At 43.5% G+C, this 21,332-nt stretch overlaps 1 protein-coding gene across 2 annotated transcripts in view; it reads right to left on the bottom strand.

Annotated features, from left to right (window-relative positions):
* The window catches only part of Pamr1 (peptidase domain containing associated with muscle regeneration 1), a 93,103-nt gene that overhangs the window by 42,275 nt on the left and 29,496 nt on the right, over positions 1 to 21,332 (bottom strand). For both annotated transcript variants that reach the window (XR_001781792.2, NM_173749.4), the window contains exons 2-3: positions 19,858 to 20,034; positions 14,044 to 14,172 (exon numbers count right to left, since the gene is read on the bottom strand). Coding sequence is in view for 1 of the 2 variants with exons in the window: in NM_173749.4 (NP_776110.3) it covers positions 14,044 to 14,172; positions 19,858 to 20,034 (306 nt within the window). In the remaining variant the exon portion in view is untranslated. The remainder of the gene's footprint in view (positions 1 to 14,043; positions 14,173 to 19,857; positions 20,035 to 21,332) is intronic.

Genomic DNA, 21,332 nt, shown 5'->3' with positions numbered 1-21,332 from the left:
GTTCACATTTCCCCAAGGAAAGTCACACAACACAGTGACACCCACAGCCTTGCCTTGTTGACTGTGTGACGTCACCTCTTAATCCTAACCATCTGCCTGCCCATTCTGCTCCAGCCACACCAACCTTCCTAATGCCAGGCCTTGAGCTTGCTTCAAGTTCAACCTAAGAAGCTCATGGTCTCCCTTCCTCTGCCAATTAGCCTCAGCTACCACTTATTCAAAAAGCCCTTCTCCATCTATCCATAAAAATGCCTGCCCCCTACGTACCTATTTTGGTAGAGCTGGGGCCTTTATTAGCTTGCACAGTACCTAGCTAGAATAGTACCTGAGATGTTTCTAGGGAGGGAGGAAGGGAGGGAGAGAGGGAGGGAGAGAGGGAGGAAGGGAAGGAGGGAGGGAGAGAGGGAGGGAGGGAGGCAGGGAGGCAGGGAGGGAGGGAGGGAGGGAGGATGGATTATGCTGCTATGAGTCAGAGTCTGGCTTAAAGCTATATCAGGCTTACTTCATTTAACTCTCATGATAAACCTGGGAAATAATATTCATCTTCCCATTGTCTAGGTGTTGAATACTAAGGATAAGAGGGTAGGGCTCTCAAGCTCTGATGGCCAACAGAGGACCTTGCAAGGTTCTGGGTAGGGACAGAAATGTCAAAGTCCTTTGAGGCTCGGCTTTAGCCTCACTAGCTGTGCAGGTTTGGGCACGTTACTTCACCTCTCCGAACCTCAGTCAACCTCTGTCCCATGTGAATAAAACCGTACTTAAGCCCTGTGATTTGTGAGGTTTCAAACAGATAATGCATGGAAGTGGTAACAGAAAAATCCGTGAAAATCAGCGGTTGCTACTGGGTGGCAGTGCAGGGATTTGAATGTGGATCTGTCTAGTTCGTCTTGAATGAGACATTGTTCTCCCTTAGGGACTTTCTGATCTAAGTCTCTCCCACTGCATCAGGAAGCAGAAAGACCTTTCCTCCTCTTCCAGAGTACCACACGCGAAGTGTCTCCCACCGGAAGCACACATTCGTTCTGCACACCTCACTCTTTCTCTCGCCCACATCTGCCCATCTGTTGCAAGGCTAAGGAAGTGCTACGTGCTACCCTGGGTGTGAGAGACAAAAAAAGAAACATCCCTGCACAGCCTCAGCCCCCTGGAGCCTGGCAGCTTTCTAGCCTGCAAGGTGTTAAGTCCCAGCTCCCCTACAAATCTCCTGCTGGGAGCCCCAAGTTAGAAGCAGCTTGAAAGCTGCCAGCCTGCTTCCAGTTGCATCCTTTCCTCCTTGTGGAAGATGGAATCAGACAGCCTGTCTCTGTGGGCCCCCTCCCCCTCCATCCTGGTCTCCTTGGTGAAGCTAGGACTGCTCCAGGGTTTCATGCAGACTCCAGAGGGCTTGGAGACCCCAGCCCCACCCTGGGGTAGGCTGGACCACTTATGCCTGCCCTAGAGCTGTCCTCCAGAGGTAGCCAGAATTGCAAAGCATATGCAGGGCTAGGCTCTTCAGCCTGCTGTTCCCTCTCACTCTGAAGGGGAGGGACTATTTGACTCCAAGAGGAGGACATTTCCAGCCAACCAAGGACAAAGAGGCCACTTTCTGAAAATGTGCTTGGAGAAGGGGCACTGGGCAGAAAAGAAAAGAAGGGACCCTACTCTCCCTTCCCCCCATAGGGGCTCCATCTGCTCCCTTCCCACTTTTGCCTCTCCTCTGGAGTTGGCTGATCTGGGTTCAGAGACAAACTAATGCACCTCTCTGCCCAGGACAGAACAGTGAATAGAGCCGGAGTCCCTGCCAAGGAAGTGCCACTGGCCAACCAGGCAGGTGGTCCTGAGTTAAAAGACCAGAGCAGGCTCAGGGCCCAGAAGACGTGCTTGGGTTTCCCTAATGATGTCTTCCTGTACATAATCATGCTCGAGCGTGTGTGCTTGTGTGTGTGCGTGTGCGTGTACGTGTACATGTGTGTTTGTTTCTGTCTCTCTGTGTCTCTCTGTCTCTGTCTCTCTCTGTCCCTCTGTCTCTCTGTGTGTGTGTGCGTGTCTGTTTCTGTCTCTCTGTGTCTCTCTGTCTCTGTCTCTGTCTCTCTCTGTCCCTCTGTCTGTGTGTGTGTGTGTGTCTGTTTCTGTCTCTCTGTGTCTCTCTGTCTCTGTCTCTCTCTGTCCCTCTGTCTGTGTGTGTGTGTGTGTGTGTGTCCAGACCATCCCCCAAGTCTTCCAAACCCTGGACTCACCCCTATTCTTTTACAGTCTAACATGAACAGAATAGGTAGACAGACCTTGCTTCCATTTACAGAATTAAAACTAAGTCTTCCTTAATTTCCAAACTAGTGACTGACTTTGGAAGATTCTACACAGAAACAAACACCTCCAACGTTCACAAGAGTCTCATCGTCTCCAGTGCTAAGAGATGGTGTGGCAAGAGAGACACACACACTTCTGAGAAGTGGTTTGATTTGGGTTTTCTTTCATCTTCCCTCTTAGGGAACAAAAAGGATTCAAAGAAACTGTTTAGACAGAGACGCATTGGTCCTATCTTCCCCCTTTCAAAGATGACTGCAGAGGCAGGGCTCAGTACATGAAAACAGCTTGAACTAGGAGAGTTCACTATTGTCTGAGCCAGGGTTCCTCATGGACGGAGATGAGAATAGGAGTGCTTGTCATCATGGCTTCTATTGTTTTCTTGTCTGAAGGATTTATCTATTTTGAGACAGAATCTCATGTAGTCCATTCTGCCTATTTTTTAACATTTTGGCTAAGGCTGAGGCCGGCCTTGCACCTCTAACCCTTCTGTTTCTACCTGCTAAGTGAGGGCATTTCACAGATACACCTCAATGCCTATTTTATATGTGTTCCTGGCAATCAAGCCTAGGTCCACTTTTGCTGGGAACTCTACCAATAGAGTTCTAACTCCAGCCCTAGTTTCCAGCATTGTACCTGTTTTCTAAAGATGCTCTGCAAATGGCAATCATTTCATTCTTTCTATGGCATCCTGTGTGGATCAGAGACACTATCTTAGCATAAAATTCCCAGGGAAGCTCAGGTTCTGCCCTATATTCCAGATCCTATAAGAGCCAAATGATGATGACACTGGCTATAACCAGCAGACCCAGCAGGTACACAGGTGGCAGAGACAAGGCCTATTGGTGGCATACTAATTTGCTAGCACACTAGATCAGGGGCAGAAAAAAGCCTGAAACCTCTGTGTGACTCCAGTTATCCCACTGTCACCTTCTGGGTCCTTAGATGGACCCTCAGAGCCATGACCTCAGCTGCCTCTGTTATATGGGAGGAGTTCATTGGAAAAGATGCCATTGGCTCTGCATTCATATATTAGTCCAGCCACTTAGAGCTAAGTAACAAGCCCTCCTCTACTCCATTCCTTCCTTGACCTGGATACATTAGTGTTCTTATCTATAAAATGGCTCTGATGAGAACTGAATTGGAGTCTAAATGAGATTGCTTGAATGTATTTAGAGCAATGCTTAGTTCACAGTAAGTGACAAGAGAAGGCTTTGAGTTGATTGGGACTCTCGTCTTTATCAGGAACACTAGAAGTCCAGTAGTGACTTTCCAAGCTATGATTTGGCCTAAAACCCCAGTCAGCCTGACACTTTATGAAGACAGCTGATTGAATTATCTCTGTGCTTCATAGTACAGCTTTGCAAGGGCAGGAACATTGCCTTGCTCACCTCTTTATAAGTATCAAGCTTGTGCGCCATGAATTGTTAACCAAATGGGTGAGTATATCAAATAATTCAACAGCTCCCTGTCCAATCAAAGCATTTCAAAGCGTCTCCCTAGATCATATGTGTTATGACTTCAATTAAAATAGCTGTTTAGCAAGAAAAATATGTAGCATTATGGACAGGAGATACTTCCTCTCTGAAACCTCAAGAATCATCCCCCCAAATGTACACTATGTCACCTTACTAATGCAGCCAAAAAGAGAGCAACTGGGGGGAGGTAGAAAAGAAAACTGGATTGACTGTGTTCCGCCCTCAATACTCTTTTGCCCCCTCTACCTGGTCCCTCCCTCAACCTACTTCTTGTATACATCACAATAAAAAACAGTATTTTTTACAACTAATAAACACTAATAAAAAATTTACATTGAGGGCTGTGTGTATATTGTCTCTGGGCTTCAGTATGGCTGATTTTTGTTGGCCGATTTTTATTTCTTTGATTCTTCCTTCTCCTTGGATCCCTTCAATTGACGTTTTTGTTGCTGTTAATTTCAAATACTATGTTTATAGTTCTTGCATGTTCACTTTGTTCTTTACTTTTGTAAATCTCAATCGACATTTCTCATGTTAGTTCATAAGAGCCATATTTTCTTATAGATCCGTTAATATAATCAATCTAAAGTTATTCACACTTCTGTTCTGAAAGTTTCACAAATAGATCATCTGGAAACTATTCCATTTGGCTAGTTGTTCTCTTTACCATAGTTTTGTTTGTTTTACAACAGGAAAACACAAAGGGCACATCGCCTCTATTGGTTATGAATGTGCTCTCCTCTATTAGCGGTGGAAGGTAAAGACTGTTGAGTTTGACGCGAATGGGACAGGAGTTAGTATCTGGGTCAGGCCTAAGACAAGAATCCCAACAGAGGACATTTGAAACCCAAGCATCAGAAACCCTATAAAATCTCTCTTTGATATTTACAAATCCTCCTCTTTCCAACTTGCCCCACTCTCCAGACTACAAGACCAAGGCACTATGGGATTATGAGGTTGTGAGGCCACAGGTTTGTGAATCTGCAATGGCAACACCCTATAGAAATCTGCTGTCTCACTTAACCCCGGTCAACTGGCAAAACTCCGCTTCAGAAACCAGACGGACTTTGTATTTGCTTTAGATTTCGGTTCCAACACGCTGGCGCATAGGATCACCAAAAACCTGGCTTCTGTTTTTCCTCTGGCAGAGACAGCCTTCATCTGTGCCCTGCGTTCTACCAGCAGCATCCTGGATCCTTGTTCACCTGGGGGAAAACCTTCCTCTAGAAACTGGAGTTTTCCTGGTTCTATATCCACAGATATCTGATTGCATTCTTGTTAATCCAGCGGCTTCGGACTGTTTGAGAAGAGGTCTTTCATGCGCTCTCCTCCTTCCCAGAGGCTGAGCTAGAGCTGAGGAGTCTGAGGAGACAGTGGTCTGCATCAGTTTAAACAACCTGCTGTCAAGAAACCTCTTAGACAGAAAACAGGAAGTAGTCTTTACCACAAAACACTTATCCTGACATGAATGCCTCCTCCTTTTTTTTTCTCTCAGGAAGTTTTTCTTCACTATATGTCTTTTATATTAACTTCTGCCCATTCAAATACACATACATACACACAGGAACACACAAATGCATTCACAAAAAAAAATCAAGCAAAAAACTCACTTGATGGCTCTGGGTTATTAATAAAAATATTATTGTTCTAGTTTTATTTCTACTAGTGTGACAACATACTTTGTCAAAAAAGCAACTTAAGGGGAAAAGGTTTGTTTGGCTTGCAGTTCCATGTTACAGTGCAGCATATCAGGACAGTCACAGTGGCAGGCAGCTTGAAGCAGCTACTCACATATATCCACAGACAAAACCAGAGAGAAGTGATGCGCGCATCCACACTTGCTTGCTGGCTAGCTTTCTCCTCTCTTATATTGTTCAGGACTCAGTGCCTAAAGAATGGTGCCACCCATGATGGGCTGGGTCTTCCTATTCCACTTAACAATCACAACAATCCCCTGCAGATGTGCCTATAGGCCAACCTGATCTAAATAATCTCTCATTAAGACTTTGTTCCTAAGTGATTCTAAGTTATATCAAGCTGGTAGCAAAAACTAAGCAGCATAATCATTAACTACCTATTGAGTATTATTTCTTAGACTAAGAGATTTATACATAGCATTTGATTTGACTGCTACACACACACACACACACACACACACACACACACACACAAATTCTCTAAGGACCATTTTTATTTTGTCCCTCTTCATAAAAGAGAAACCATGACTTGCATATTTGTCAGTTCCAAGTCCGGGCTGCTAGATATTTCACAATGCCCTCCTCATTGTAGACACAACTGCACATTGTTCTTTGCCTGGAAAAGTCAAGCCACAGAAAGCTGTGGCAAGATGATCTGGTTTTCAATGAGTGATCCCTGAAGTGGAAACAAGGGTTCTTTGGAGAGTCAGTTGTGTTGGATGGTTTTTGCTGGGACAAACACATGAAGGAGTGTTTTCCTGAAGTAGACACAGGTGAAAGGCTAAGGCAATCTCATGAAGGAATGTTTCACTGAAACAGACACAGGAGAGAGGATGTTTCATTAAAGCAAACTTGATGAAGGATTCCTTGCTAACAAAACGCATGCATTGGTCCACCTTACATTTTGTAGTTGAGCTCTGTTGTTGGGACTCTGAGGACTGGGGCTGATTGGATGCACATGCTGAGGAAGAGCCATGCTAAGGCAAGGCACATGGAGGAAACATGATGTTTGGGGGTGAGGGGAGTACAAATAGAACTCCATGGAGTGTCAGGGACAGGGCCTGGCTTGCTGGTACAGCTAGCTCTGCGATGCTTGTGGGTCTTCACTAATCTTTGCTTCCCTGAGAGAGGCACAGCTGAGAACTTCTGGTGTTCTTGTTGGTCTCTCTTGCTGACTCAAGCTGACGTTGAGGCCTGGCTGTCTCTGCTAGGTCATGTCACCACCATTGCTAACCCGACTCTGCTGAACTGGACTGCTGGCGTAGCCATAAAGTGTTTGAAAAGAGATGGAGCTACTGTGAACTGAACTGCAGATTTCCAGACAACACAGATGGGAGTTGCTCCAAAGAACCTTTCTAAACAGGTCCACGTCACCCATATCCTTTCTTTTACTCTACCTCTTGTCGGTGGTGGGTTACAAGGGAGGTTAAAGCATTTAAGAACCATCATTTAAAATAGAATTTGAAAAAAATTAAGTTACAGATTCCTGTCTCCCTTTCGCTGTCCCCCGACCCCTACCCAACCTTCCTTCTTCCTCTGATCCTCCTCGTCTCAAATTTTTCTCTTAGTCATCTCTGGATATGACTCGTGTGTTTGCCTGCACACACATCATCGTGGATGCTCTAGCCCTCGAACATTTGGGGGCATGGCTCACAGCCAGTTCTTCTGCTCCTCTGCCTCTGTCCAAACACAAGTAAGAAGATAAACGTATTAGGGGCCATAATCTCTCTCTATAAATCCTCTCATATGGGTTGCTTTCCTAACCTCTTTAGATCCCCAGTATCCTTCAGGGGTTGAAGCTTCAGAATCCCTGTGGTATTGGCTACGATGTCACACAGTAATATCCTCAGGGCTGTGGGTCCTCCTGAAGCTCATGTGGGGGAGCCAGGAGAAGCCTGAGGGCCACATTAAGTAAATACCATTTTTAGATGAAACTAGCTCCCTGTCCCTCGTCCTGTATAAAAATCAACTCCAAATAGATCTAAGATCTTAATGTAAGGCCTAAAACTCTGAATGTATTAAGGAAGGTAGGAAAATGATTCAAGATACAGGAATGGGCAAAGACTTTCTGAATGAGACTAAAGTCACTCCGGAAACAATGGCAACAGTTGGCAAACAGGACTTTGTGACATTAAAAACTCCTGCACAGCAAAGTAAATAGATAATCAAATGGGGAAGAAGTCTACAAAATGGTAGGAAAATCTTAAGTAGCTATATGTCTGAGATAGGATTAATATGTAGAATATACAAGGAACTCAAAAATTAAACCGTAAGAAATTGTACAACCCAATTAGTAAATGGGCTAATGAAATGGACAGTTTGCAAAAGATAAAACAAAAATAGCCAATAAACATGTGAAAAAAAAGTTCATGCTTGTTGTCCATCAAAGAAATATAAATTCAAACTACGTTAGGATTCCTTCACATCCCAATTAGAATGGCAGTCACTAAAAAATATGAATCACTATGAATATTGGCAAGAATTAGGGCAAAATGAAACCCTTATACACTGCTGGAGGGGAAATAAGCAAGTCTGGTTATTATGAAGTTTCCTCAAAAAAACAAAAAACAAAAACAAAACAAGACCCCAAGCTAGCACCACATGACCCAGTTCTTTCACTCATGGGTCTTCCCCTGAAGGTTGCCAAGCCAACACACAGCAGAGGCACTTGCACATTGACATGTATTGCAGAACTATTCACAATGTCTAAGTTATAGAACCAACCTAAGTGTCCAACAGCAAGGCAATGGCTAAGGAAATGTTACCTATATACTCGGAAATTTTCAGCGCTAAAGAACAAAGTTGAATTTGCAAGAAAATGGGTACAACTGGGGATGATGGTATTAAACACATTAGGCCAGTCTGAGGAAGACAAATATCACATGTTTTCTCTAAGATGTGATTGGCTCCTACATTTTACATAAATATATAAAAATCATGTATGTATATATGATGTGGAAGTAGAAGCGAAAGGGGGCTGATGGAAGATGAAGGTGAGAAAGTGGGGGTGGGGCTATGGAGAAAATATGCTCAATGTACAGTGTTGTGCACAATTGTCCTTAGGTAACGTGGTACCATGTACAATGAATATATACAATGAAAATTAAATTTAAGAAGAGAACCAAAACATCTGACCTCCTCCCACAAAAAAAAAAAAAATCTCATTCCAGAAACCAGCCCTGGAGGTCATCAGGACAGCTCCACAAAGGAAGTCAATTTTTTTCATGTGGGCACATGGGCTGGCAGATGTCACTACAGTGAACAAATGTGCGACGGAGATGGGGAAGATGGGAGCAGAGCAGTGCTCGCACTGTGGAGAGAGGCAGAACTGGAGATGCAATGACAGAGGCAGGTATGAAAGAGGGCTGGGGTTGACAGTGGATCAGGTTGTTGCCCATGAAGTGGCAGGATGGCAAGAAGCAGCCTGGGGCTCACACAGATGCAGCTCCGCCCTAGAGCATACCACCCAGCTGCAGGATCTCCCTGGCTCTAGGCAATGATGGAGACCGAAGGTGAACAATGGTTCACTTTCTGGATTAGACCTCCTCCAAGGGTCACCATAGTCCATGATGCTGCTGAAGCCTACATGTGGGTCCTACCACCAGGGGCTGTGTCTATGGTCTATGCTGTCACCAGAAAACACAAGGAAGCCCATGATCTGAGCTCCAGATCAAAGAGCAAGGAAGCTACTTTGGCAGTGATGTTGGTGGCTGCAGGCACTCAGTTGAAAAAGAGGAAGATGGAAGGCTTCTGGGATACCCCCTACTCAGGCCCCAACCCCCTCCCTGAAAAGTAACAGCCTAAAAAGGAAGCCACCAAGAGAACTCTTTAAAGTGTGACAAGGATGCTGGAGAATTGCTCCCACAATCGATGGCTTCTGGTTGAGGTGCAGGCAGAAAGGTCTCAGTTTTCTTTAGAGAGTAGGCTGCTGGGAGTTTGATCATGTTCCAGTAAGTCTACGGACAACACAAATTAGACTTGTTCTTTGTTGCTGTTGTTGTTGGGGAGTCACAGTGGGGTACAGATATGGAAGGAATGGGAAGTGAGTGTGATTGCGGACTATGATGTGAAATTCTCAAAGAGTCAATAAAGAGAAGCCAACTCTGCAGTCTAAAGAGCTCTGATATCAGCCTTGCTCTTGACTTTAGACACCAGCACCTCAAATCGCAAGCACTTAGTCACAGCCCTGAGTGCCACCATTGAAAGAAACTCAGAGTCACAGAGAAGTTGCTGGTTTGAGGACCTGGGAAAGAAGTACAGGTGAACTCAAAATGCTTATGAGGAGTGAAAAGGAGGAGGGAGGGGTGCTCAAAACCAGTGTGACGGTGGTTTTTAAAGTCTTCACTGGCCAAATCTGAGGTTCAGAAAGAAAAATTAGGCATCATGAAATACAGCTGTCATTCCAACACTTGGAAGGATGAAGCAGAAAGACAGAGGCCTCCAGGCCACAGTGGGCTACATCCTGAGACCCTGTCTCTCAAGAGGAAAACACAGGAAGGAGAGATTATGCTAACATCATAAAACACAAAATATTAACATTTGTAGTATTAAAAAGAGAAAGAATGTTACGTTTTGTAAAGTGATAATTGGTGAATCCAAGTAGACAGCATGGACACAGAGAGTTCTTTCAACCCTGTAGACTTGAAATTATTTTAACTGAAACATTGAGAAAGTACAAAGAAATAGATCTTTCTTTTAGTAATATAGCACCCATGGCTCCCAGCACAGATAGTTTTGAGACCATCAAACTATCTGTCCTAATGCAGAAAGATGAAAATGATCCAAGTCTCTGGGTTCTAGACTTAGGCATGCAGGTACTCTCCTGGAGACTAGAATCTCATAACCATGGATGAAACGATCACATACTGACTGTTACGACTGTAAGGAGGTGCCAATATCATCAAAAGTACAGACAGTAACAAATTAAGGTGCTGTTCTGTCTCTCTAGTTCCAAATGTCTGAGCCTCTCAGTGTTGACCTGCCTTCCCCCTTTCCTGCTAAGATTCTACATGTTACTCAGGAAGGGAAATGGAAAGTTTCCCTACAGGAAAGAAGCCCTCCTCCTTCAGGAGAAAGGACAGGCAGGAAAGGATTGTTTGAGCGCCATCTACTGGGAAAATAGTGGTACAGCCTTGCAGCACCTGTATTGTGCCCCAGCTAGAATAGGACCACCCAAGTATGGTATCCCCTCTTCACCTTCACAGAAGGCAGTATAATGGCCAACTCCAGATAAGCATTCAGCAGACAGACAAATGCATTGCTTCTTCCCCTGAATTTGCTTTGAATTTACATAGGCAACAAGTACCTAAGAACATGAAACTGCTGTCGTCTTGGGTTTGACCTTGTTTCCACAGATGGACTTCATTCTCCTTGAGGGTTCATTGTAATCCGTGATGACCAGACTGGGCTTCCATAAGAAATGCACCATTTGTACTTGCGGCTGTGATGGCATACACTGTGTGGAATGAGGCTTTCAAAACAGGCAGAATGCAATCAGAGCCTCCCATGTGTCCCAGACAGAATGGGATGCAGAGAGGAATCTGGCCCTTCTTCTGTTTGTTTACTTCACGGAATGGACTGCTCTCCAGGTTTGTTTTTACTTGGTCTTGTTGTTTTTATCTTCCTTTGCTGAATGGCAGGCTCTACCATGAAAGAGACCGGCTGCCTGCTTGTCGTTATGTGTCCAGCACCTGGGGTGCATTCCTTTGAATGAATGTACCATCTGATAAATAATACCACAAACTTCCTACTTATCCTGTCTAATGGGATCGGTATCTTCTCTGAGCTAACTCTGTTGTCCTGAAGAAAGCTCGACTTTTAGAGTGGTGCCTTTGGCAACCCAACAAGTCAGACTCTGCAGCCAGCTTTTATACTGAAGCTCAACCCAGCACACAACTGACAGAGACTTTAGGAAAGCCATGCATGGGATATCTCTGGCTACCTGCTATTCAGACGAACTTGAGGTCCCTCGCTATACTTCTAGCGTGTCAATGAGTGGTATCTTGCTCTTTAAGCTCCTCTCATCACTTGCTCTTTCCTCTCACCTAGCCACTGAAGTAGCATTCCTAGCTATGACCTTTGCACACGGCACTGGCTCCACTTCAATGAGCCTTTGATATATTGCTAGAATTACCTGTCAGGTGTCACTTTTCTGGCCTTCTGGGTTAGTTTTTGTCAGCTTGACACAAACTGAAATCAGTTCTCCTAACTTTGCAACAGACAGAGACCACTGCAAAAAATCACAGCTAACCAGAATGTAGTTCCAATAGATAAATTTACAGAATATTTCTGTACCTAAAACTCAGGAACATTATAGAGGAGGGGGCAGAAAGATCATAAATGCAAGAAGATCAGGGAGTTTGTTTGGAAATTGTGTCTCCTAGCAATATCAGAAGCTACTATTAAGTCCCATGCACGACTGCACGAGCTGAGTGAGGATGACATCAGTGGACTGGATGCCAAACTGGATGAAGAAAGGTCCACAAGGCTCAGCCATACACAAGGAACTCTAAAAAACAGAGGAATGCCAGGAATGGAGGAGGTGCTCGTCCCCAGGGAAGAGCACACCAATTAGTTGTTCAAGGCCAAATGGTCATCCCTGAAAATATACATATCATTATGTATATATAACATTATCCAGACTGAAGAGGTTATATTTAGGAATTAGATGTGTGTGTGTGTGTGTGTGTGTGTGTACATACATGCTTATGAATCTCATGTGTATGGATATCAGAGCAGCTTGAATGTCATTTCTCAGATATTTTCTATCTTTGTTTGCTTGTCTGTCTGTCCTGGCTGTTTGTTTGTTTGTTTGTTTGTTTGTGTCTATGCTTGGCCTGACACTCACCAAGTTGATTAAGCTTGGCCATCCACAATCTCCGTGATCCACTTGTCTCCAACTCCCCCTGACCATCATGCCCAGCTCTTTACATACGTGCTAAAGACCAAACCTGGGTCCTCATGCTTACGTGGCCAGCACTTCACTAGCTGAGCTCAATTTCCAGAACCCCACATCTCTCCTAATCTATTACTGAAAGCAGTTTTGTATTTGGACTTCCTACCATCTTATCAATTAGAGGTATATGGAAAACAAGTCAATATATCACTTCTGCACATAACATTGGGCTTTCACTATCTCTAAGCAAAGCACTAAATACTTCAGATGTACTTATCACACTTATTCAGTGCCATAGGATAGATAGCATTCTATAGTTTGTACCCTGATCATTGTTTTCTCCCACCATCGCATAGAGTAGCTGCCAAGGTGAAAAGCAGGTTATATCACACAGCTAACCAGCCTGGTTAAAAAAAAATCTACAAAGCCCCAAATTAAATTTCCTGGAATCCAATTAAAGTAGCACAGAAAATTTAAATCAGCAGTAGAGACCAGCACTTTAAAATTTACCCACCTTCTAGAACTGTTGTATTCACTCTGGAATATAAACTAACCCTTCTCTTCCTCTGGGTTTGGTGGAGTCTTAAAACTACTAGCATCTGGCTACAGATTAGGTCCAGTGGTTGGGACAGCATCACTATAAACAAAGTCTCTGTAAACTAGGAATGCCATTCACAGAAGTAAAGCTGATCACCCTGACAGCTTCTGACCCCACTAAGAAACAAACAAAGCAGATTTGCTGAAGTCCCACCACATGGGCCTGGCCATGGATACAGGCTCTCAGGAAACATCCTAGGCTAGCCATGAGGAGCATCCTGGACTGAGGGAGGTACCAGATTTCCATTCCAAAGCTCTTTCAAAGAGCTTTGAAGCTCAGAGAAGAATAACAATGACTAATCCTCTGAGATCAAGTACTTTCCAGAAGAATTCCCTTCCTGGGTAAAATGGTGTCCTAGCAGTTTATGTGGTTTCAAGAACTTAACCCAGGAGTTAAGAAATGTATCAAAGAAATTTCTATTTTAAATACATTACACAAGACAATAGTGAACCCTATTTCACTATCTGCTGATCAAAGCCACCTCAAAGTTGAATATCCATTATGGCACGCGAGTGTGTGTGTGTGTGTGTGTGTGTGTGTGTGTGTGTGTGTGTGTGTGTGTGGTGTGGTGTGAGTGTGTGTGTGTGTGTGTGTGTGTGTGTGTGTGTGTGTGTGGTGTGGTGTGAGTGTGTGTGTGTGTGTGTGTGTGTGGGGGGTGTGTGTGTGTGTGTGTGTGTGTGTGTGAGTGTGGTGTGAGTGTGTGTGTGTGTGTGTGTGTGTGTGGTGTGAGTATGTGTGTGTGTGTGGTGTGAGTGTGTGTGTGTGTGGTGTGAGTGTGTGTGTGTGTGTGTGGTGTTAGTGTGTGTCTGTGTGTGTGTGTGTGTGTGTGTGTGTGTAAGTATTTGGCTCTATTTGAGCAAAAGGTGAACTTGAGGTCAAGATAAGGAAGCTTCTAGAAACACAATCCCAAACATATGTCCACTATCCACCCTGGATAGATAGAAATCTATCTTTGTTTTGATAGTCCTATCTCTAGCCACGTGCATTCCAAAACTGAGATTCCAACAAGGTAAACATGAGTTGCATTCTAAGCTGAGACTTGGATGCTAAACCAAGCCAGAGCTTGTGCATGTGCACAGGGGGTCTACTTACGCATGCAGTCTCCTCCGTACCAGCCTGCCCTGCACTCTGCGCAGTAGAATCCCTTCACGTAGAAGTCATCCAGAGTTCCGCCCCAGGAGCCATTGCGGCAGCTCTTGCAGTTTTCAAAGATGGTACAACCTGAAACATTCCAAACTGTTAGTCTACACATTTTCAGATTTTTACTTTCTAAGGAGGCAAACTAAGTCTCTCTGCACAGCCCCATCTCTGCCCTGGTATGTAGACCTGGAAAAATATCAATGATCTTAGGTGAACCTGCTCATACCAAGGAGCAGGAGGTTCACCCAGATTCACGCAAGGAGTACGGAAGGGGATTTGAACATTGATGATCAGTTATGGTTTTGTAGAAAGTAATACAAATTAGTTTGTAGTGAATGATGGAATCCAGCTAGCGTGGTACTAGTTTTTATTGTTTACAAATTTCTTTCATGTTTGTTGTATAATAGAAAATTGAGATAAACAAAACAATTTACTTTTTAAAAATGTTATCTGGAGGATGCTGTTCGCACTCTTTCTTATACCTGATGGCTGGGAACAAAATCCAGGTTCTGTGTTCAACTCCCTGAACCCAGGTTTTAAAAAAAAAATCTACGCATAATGGCATAAATTTGTAATCCCAGTTTTGCAGAGGCGTAGATGGGCAAACCTCAAGAATCACTGGCCAGCCAACCTAAACTACTTGGCAAGTTCCAGGCCAGTGAGGGACCAATTGGCCATGTCTGAGGAATGACGGCCAATGTTGTCCGATAGCCTCCACACACATATGAACGCATGCACACACACACACACACACACACACACACATCACCTGTATATAAATGCACATACAAAAATTAGTCTTCTGCTGTCTACTATGCATTTTGTTTTAATCATTCATTTACTAATGACAAATGTGTTTCTATACATATTTGTCTATGCCAGGCACTCATATAACAGGAGTACAGCATGAAATCAGCACCGGCAACTGGCTACAGTCTTGCTCTAGGAAGATCATGCAGGCAGAGCCCACCAGAGAGAGCTGGGGCATTGCTCAGGTGTGGTTCATCTCAAAAGCCAGGTCTTCTGAAGAGTTGAGGGAGAGAGTGAGAAAATGCAGAAATGATTTCTTCCCACTTATCAATACACAGACCGCAGCCCTGCCCTAATGCCCTTACCTGTCAAGATGTGATTAAATTGTATCTGCCCCTTGGTACTGTTTAAAAATACATTAACCTGTCAAAAGTGACATGTAAGTAGTAAGTACTTTCAGATCACACACTATTATTATTCTGCTTTCCCATAATTCCACCTGGCTTATCCTTACCATTGTATATTCCATGCCTAATGTCACCTGCTTTATTGCCATTTTTCTATAGCCGAAGCAAGCAAAGGGCAGTATCTTAGTCTGCATTAAATCTTCAGAACCCAGTATAGCACTGAATAAAAATTATCTTAGAGAATGAATGACTAATCAACTGCTGGAGATGGCCACTGTTTGCTTGGGTTGACAGCATGCTTCTTTGCTTCGTGTGTGTGTGTGTGTGTGTGTGTGTGTGTGTGTGTGTGTGTGTGTGTGTGTTTTTTCTCCTCTATAGCAGAGTGACTCACAGTTCTCTTTCCATTCCCTCCTGACTATGCTTTCCGTCCTACCAGAGAAGCTGAGCTGCTGATATGATTGATGGGGCTATCCCATCCTGTGCCCCATAACTGAGTCCCCGTGGGCAGCCTGAGCCTTGCAAACACCAATCTCACTCACATGTCACTGAAGAGACAAATGGACTCAGAGACTGCCCTCAACAGCCCTGCTAATGCTGTTCCTTGACACAGCTTTGTATTAGGGTCCTAAGGTTCCAGTCACAAACCCCAGCCTAGAGATGAAGATGGGCAAAGCTCAGCAGGAAACACACTAGGAAGCTCACGGGTTGCCAGGGGAGCTATTGCAGATCCTATTTGCTTTTACCTTAGAGTTCAGGGATTGATTAGAGGCCACCACACTGGGCTCATGCAGTGCTGCGGATCAAGTCCAGGGCTTGCACTCAACCAATTGAGCTATATCCACACATCTATCCACAACTAAGACTATCATTTTTCTTTCAAGACAGAAATGTAAACTGAAGTCACAGTATGTTCCACCTTCCACCTATGGGATTGATAGAAGTCCAGATGATGTATTTTGCTACACTGGTTGACAAAGCAATACCCTCATATACCCTCATCATGAGCGTTAAAGGAAATCACAAAGAATTAGACAAAAGCTAGAAAAACAACATACATGCCTCCCTTTGACCCCTGACCTCACTTCTAGGATTCTACCTCAAAGATAAACTGTAAAAATTTTAATTGCTATGTTTAAGAGCATTCACTGTAGTGTTATTAGATCGGACATCCTTAATCTGAGAAATTTCAGTTCAAAATAGGATTGTGTGTGTGTGTGTGAGAGAGAGAGAGAGAGTGTGTGTGTGTGTGTGTGCGCGCGTGTGCATCACCACAAGTAGAAAATAGTATAGAAAGCCTTATGTGGCAGATAATAGACAAAACAAAGGTATATTAAAATACTGCATAAAATTGCCTCAAACTATGGATATAAGTTGTATAAGAAATAAGAAGAAAATTTCACATTTAGCCTTGGGTGCCCCCTGCAAGAATCTCATTGCTTATATATGCAACATTCCCTAAACCTTAAAATACTAAATATGATGGGTTCCAAACACTGTAGATAGTAAATATTTAATTTATAATAGCAAAGAGCTGCAAGCAACCCAGTGACAATTAACTATAATAATTCATGAAATGTAGTCACATGTAACTGTAAAAAGAAATGAAGAAAATAGATCTAGCTGATATGAAACATCTCCAGCACACATTGTTAAGAAAAACAATCCTGTAAGATAGTTAGCAATATTTGCGGTTTGTCGTCTGTTTGCGAAATGGGGAAAGAAAATCAATGCATGTGCCTATTCCCTTGCATTTTCAGATACAGAAAACAATTAACCTATCTCGATATTAGATAGGCGGCATAACACCAAAACGGGAGCCACATTCATTGATTTTACAGTACAGCATTTTGATTATACACATCCAGCAGCCTGTATTCTAAAGTCAAGGGTAACCATAAAGAATCATAACTGCATGCAACAGGATTGTTGGTGGTACATACAATGCTATTGTTATTTTGCACATCTATAGCATGCTATATGATGAGAGAGATAAGAAATTAATTAATATTAATGGGAAATGTTTTTTCAGCATCAGAGAAAAAAATCAAAGAAGTAAATACCCTTGTGCTGCTATGTATGGACTTGAGTGTTTTCATGCAATTTTTTTCTTTAAAAGAAGAGTAGAAAATAGATAATAAAGGGATGAAAGATAAATAGGTGATAGATAGACTAATAGAGAGATAGACACATGGTAGATAGACCACACCTTTAATCCTAGCACTCAAGAGTCTGAGTTAGAAAGATTTTAAGTTCAAAAACAGTCTGAACTACAGAGGGATCCTGTCTCAAAAGCATCAGGGTCTGGGCTTGCAGCACAAAGGTAACATGCACCCTGGTCTCGATTCCCATCACTGTGTATGCATGTGGGTGTGGCGGGCATGCACGTGCACTTGCATGCACAAATATCATACAAAGAAAGAAATTAAAAATGATTACCTATTAACAACGACAATCCAAAAGCCAGGAATACCCCCAGGACCCAGACTGTGCTCTTAGAACAAGAGTTTCTTGGAGAGATGGATGATTACTGATCTGGGGCTTGAAACATCTATGAAATCTGAATGACTCGTGCATGGTAGAGACCCAAGAAGCCTTTTAAAGCTAACGTGATCATCCCAGTAGTCGTGTCTGCAGGATACGGACTAAAGGACATGAAGGAACTCTCAGTGCCCTCAAATGTGCTCATGTAGATGCTAAACAAGTTTATAACTAAAACTGATAAACTACAAAGATAAACAAACTGCAGGTTCCCAGTGATAAATGCCGAGACTTCTCTGGTCCCCAATGGCAGCTGCTTGTGTGTCATCAGCTCACTGCTCTGAGAAGGAGTTTCAAAGCAGCCCTTTTCCCTGCCCTTGCTTGCCTTTTTAGGGTAGCAGAATGGTTAGTGTGGGAGAGCCCTTCACTCACCAGAGCCAATTATCACTACCAGCACCCCTGAAGGAAGGATTACAGATCCTGCGTGCTGCCTGTGGATTTTCTTGCCTATCATGTGACTGACCTTATAATAGCTGAGGCTACCCTGTGTTTACACAACAGTAAACACATAGTAGTTAAAATCCTCAAAGCAGTTAAAATCAGGCAGATTGTAGCTAGTGACCCTTCATAGAGGAATCTTGGGGCATTGTTCAGTCATTTCTCTGTAAGCTGCTCTTGCTTGACAGGAAGCTGGGTGCTAAGTGTCTCTCCTGAAATCAAATGTGCAGTTGGACTGAAGTCAGTCCTGGTTTCATTTTCAATGCTATTCTCCGTTTTTAAAAGAAGGGAGCATACAAATGAGAGAAATTCCACCAGCACAGTTTTGATCTTTCATTCATCAGCCTTCAGAAATCTCACCTGATGTCTCTGTGTTTCCCATCTGATGTGCCCTAGAGGGCAAGATGAGCCTCCTGGGAGGAGTCAGAACTCAAGGCAGTGATAGTTCCAGGGTTTTCATACTGGAAAACACTCAGCACCAGCCACAATGGAAGCATGCTGAGAAGCTCAACATCCACCATTCTTGATCTCCACTCTCCCCTCCCTTTACTCTTCTCCTCTGTCCAATCCCAAATTATGGCACTGCATTCATTACAGTCCTCATTCATTCCCCCACCCCCATCTTGCTCCCCAACCTGGCCTCCTCCAGTCCTTTTCCCAACTGTAGCTAAAGAGAAATTACTTGTAACCATTTACCAAAAGATCTCCTAAAGCCTGAATCTCGTAACAGGACGCTGGAAAAAGCTCTTCCTGACTCCCGTTCCTTCCTTCAGATTGCTCTCCCATACTATCTCTTGTCTGCCTCCCTTTCTTCACATCTCACAGCACGAACTTGCTTTTCCTCCCAGGATGAGCTCCTCAAAACCTCATGTGTCCTCTTGAATAGGCCCTTTGCACATTCTGTCAACAACTGAGCCCCTCAAGTCCCCTAGAGCTCTTGAGTCCGCTGCTTCCGTGTTCAGTAGACACATCACATCGCCTTGCTTAGTAAGTCTTCATTGATCTCTCCTCTGCCTCGCCCCATTCTCATCCTGATGCCTCCCTATCCCAGCACTTACATAGCATCAGTCACAGCTACCTGTTTCCTCCCCCACCCCAGCAGGCTGTAAGCTCTGGCAGTGTTAGCAATGTGTTTTTAAATAAAATGCCTGGAGAGATGGCTCAACGTCTAGGAATATATACAGTGCTTGCTAAGTCCAGTTCTAACACACATGTCAGGCAGCTTATAACTGGCTCTGAGGATGGATACGATACCCTCCTCTCATGAACACATATGTGCACACACTGATACATGCATACACACAGACACAAATATTTAAAAATCTTTAAAAAAAAAAAAACAACCCAAACACCACATTGTCCTCCCTGTGACTGCCTAAGAGCTACTCAGTCTGCTTGCTAAGTGAATGGATGAGTGGACGAATTCTCAGATTTATAACTTGATCATTAAAAAGAATACTAACTCCTCTGATTCCTTTGCCTGCAATCAGACTTGGCTGAGTTGTGTCAGTCTTAATAACTATGACACGACAGCCCTGGATAGCTGCCTGCTAGAGTCCAGACACTCAGTCTGTACTTATTCATTACCTCAGATAATGTGAAAGCAACTTATGGTGTCCCACCGCACACTCACCTGGGTGAATTAGACAGGAGTCACATTCATTATCCTCATTCCTGCAGCATGGGATGGTGTAACCCACCACTTCCTTCTTTCCTGGGCAGAGGCATTCAATCTGATCATATTCACAACATTCTCTACACATGATGTTCCACTCAGCTCCGGGACAGGCTTCATTAATGACCGTGTACTCTGCAATGGAAAGCAAGCAGGTGAGGCTAGGACCTGAAAGGCATTGGGAAGACCAATAAACACTCCACCATTAAGAAGCAACCTTGCCCTACAAGAGTGTCATCTTTTCTGAATGAGAGGCACTGGTGTGACCTCTTCTCAGGCCAGTACCTCCAAAGTTAGGTGACTACCCCAAGGATATTCAATGCAGATAAGATGTATTCTGCTTGTCATCTTATTTTTGATCTTTAAAGACTCATGCTTCAGATGCTGTGGCTCACTTGGGAGAGTACTCGCCTAGCTAATATGCACAAAGCTATGGTTCTGATCCTCAGTCCCACGTGAACTGGGAGTGGTGGTGCATGTTTGTAATCTCCAGTGTTTGGCATGTGGAAGCAAGAGGGTCATGAGTTCTGGTCTATCCTTGGTCTATATAGCAAGCTCTAGGCCAGCCTGAACTACAGGAAAGCTTTTCACATGCATATATACATACATACATACATACATACATACATACATACATACAGTTTTAAAAATGCTTCACCAAATACACGTAGACAAGAAGTAGAATACCTTCATAATCAATTCACCAATATAAATTCTTTACATTCTATATTTGTTTGTTTTAGCCGTACTGGGGATTGAAACCAAAGCACTCATCAATAACTACTGCCTCTCATTTCTACTTTTCTTGAGATATGGCTGGTCACTCTTCCTAGCTGCATGCATTGGTCACTGCATCTCACCAAGAAAGACTCAACTGCAGGGCTCCATAGGGGCCTCTGTAGGGCTCCAACAATGGGGCCCATCAGAAAAGCCCAGGAACCACTCTCTAGGTGGAGCCATTCAAATGCAAGGCATGTGGCCAAGTAGAGACAATGTCATTGCTTCCAAACTTGGCTCTTCGGTGTTGTGCCATGCCACAGTCATAGTATCTTCAAAGATAAAACCAACAGAGAAGTCAAAAGTACCTTCATTAGTATGTTTAAGAGAATGTCAAGGGTGAGCTCATTAGCCCAACTTAGTACAACCAAGAATTCTTTCCCAAGAGAAAAGGTATTTGTGGGTAGAATTTTTTCTTCTCTTTCTTTTTTTTTTCCATTTCCTTTTTATAAATGCAAAAACATACCTTAAGTAAAAAAAAGAAAGCCATCTGGTGAAATCTATAAGAGGAATCAGCTGGAGGCTGCACAGAGAAACTAGAGCTAAAAAACAACACTGCCAGCCGTATTTGGTCTTCTTGTTTTTCTTTTTTTCCCCCACTTTCTATTTCTAAAATTGTTGCATAAGAACATGAAAGCAGAAGTGGGTCAGGTATT

The sequence above is a fragment of the Mus musculus genome, chromosome 2 (genome assembly GCF_000001635.26).
Source record: "Mus musculus strain C57BL/6J chromosome 2, GRCm38.p6 C57BL/6J".
Classification (NCBI taxonomy): Eukaryota; Metazoa; Chordata; class Mammalia; order Rodentia; family Muridae; genus Mus; species Mus musculus.
The sequence above is the reverse complement of the archived record's forward strand: the minus strand, read 5'-3'. Positions and strand labels throughout refer to the sequence as shown.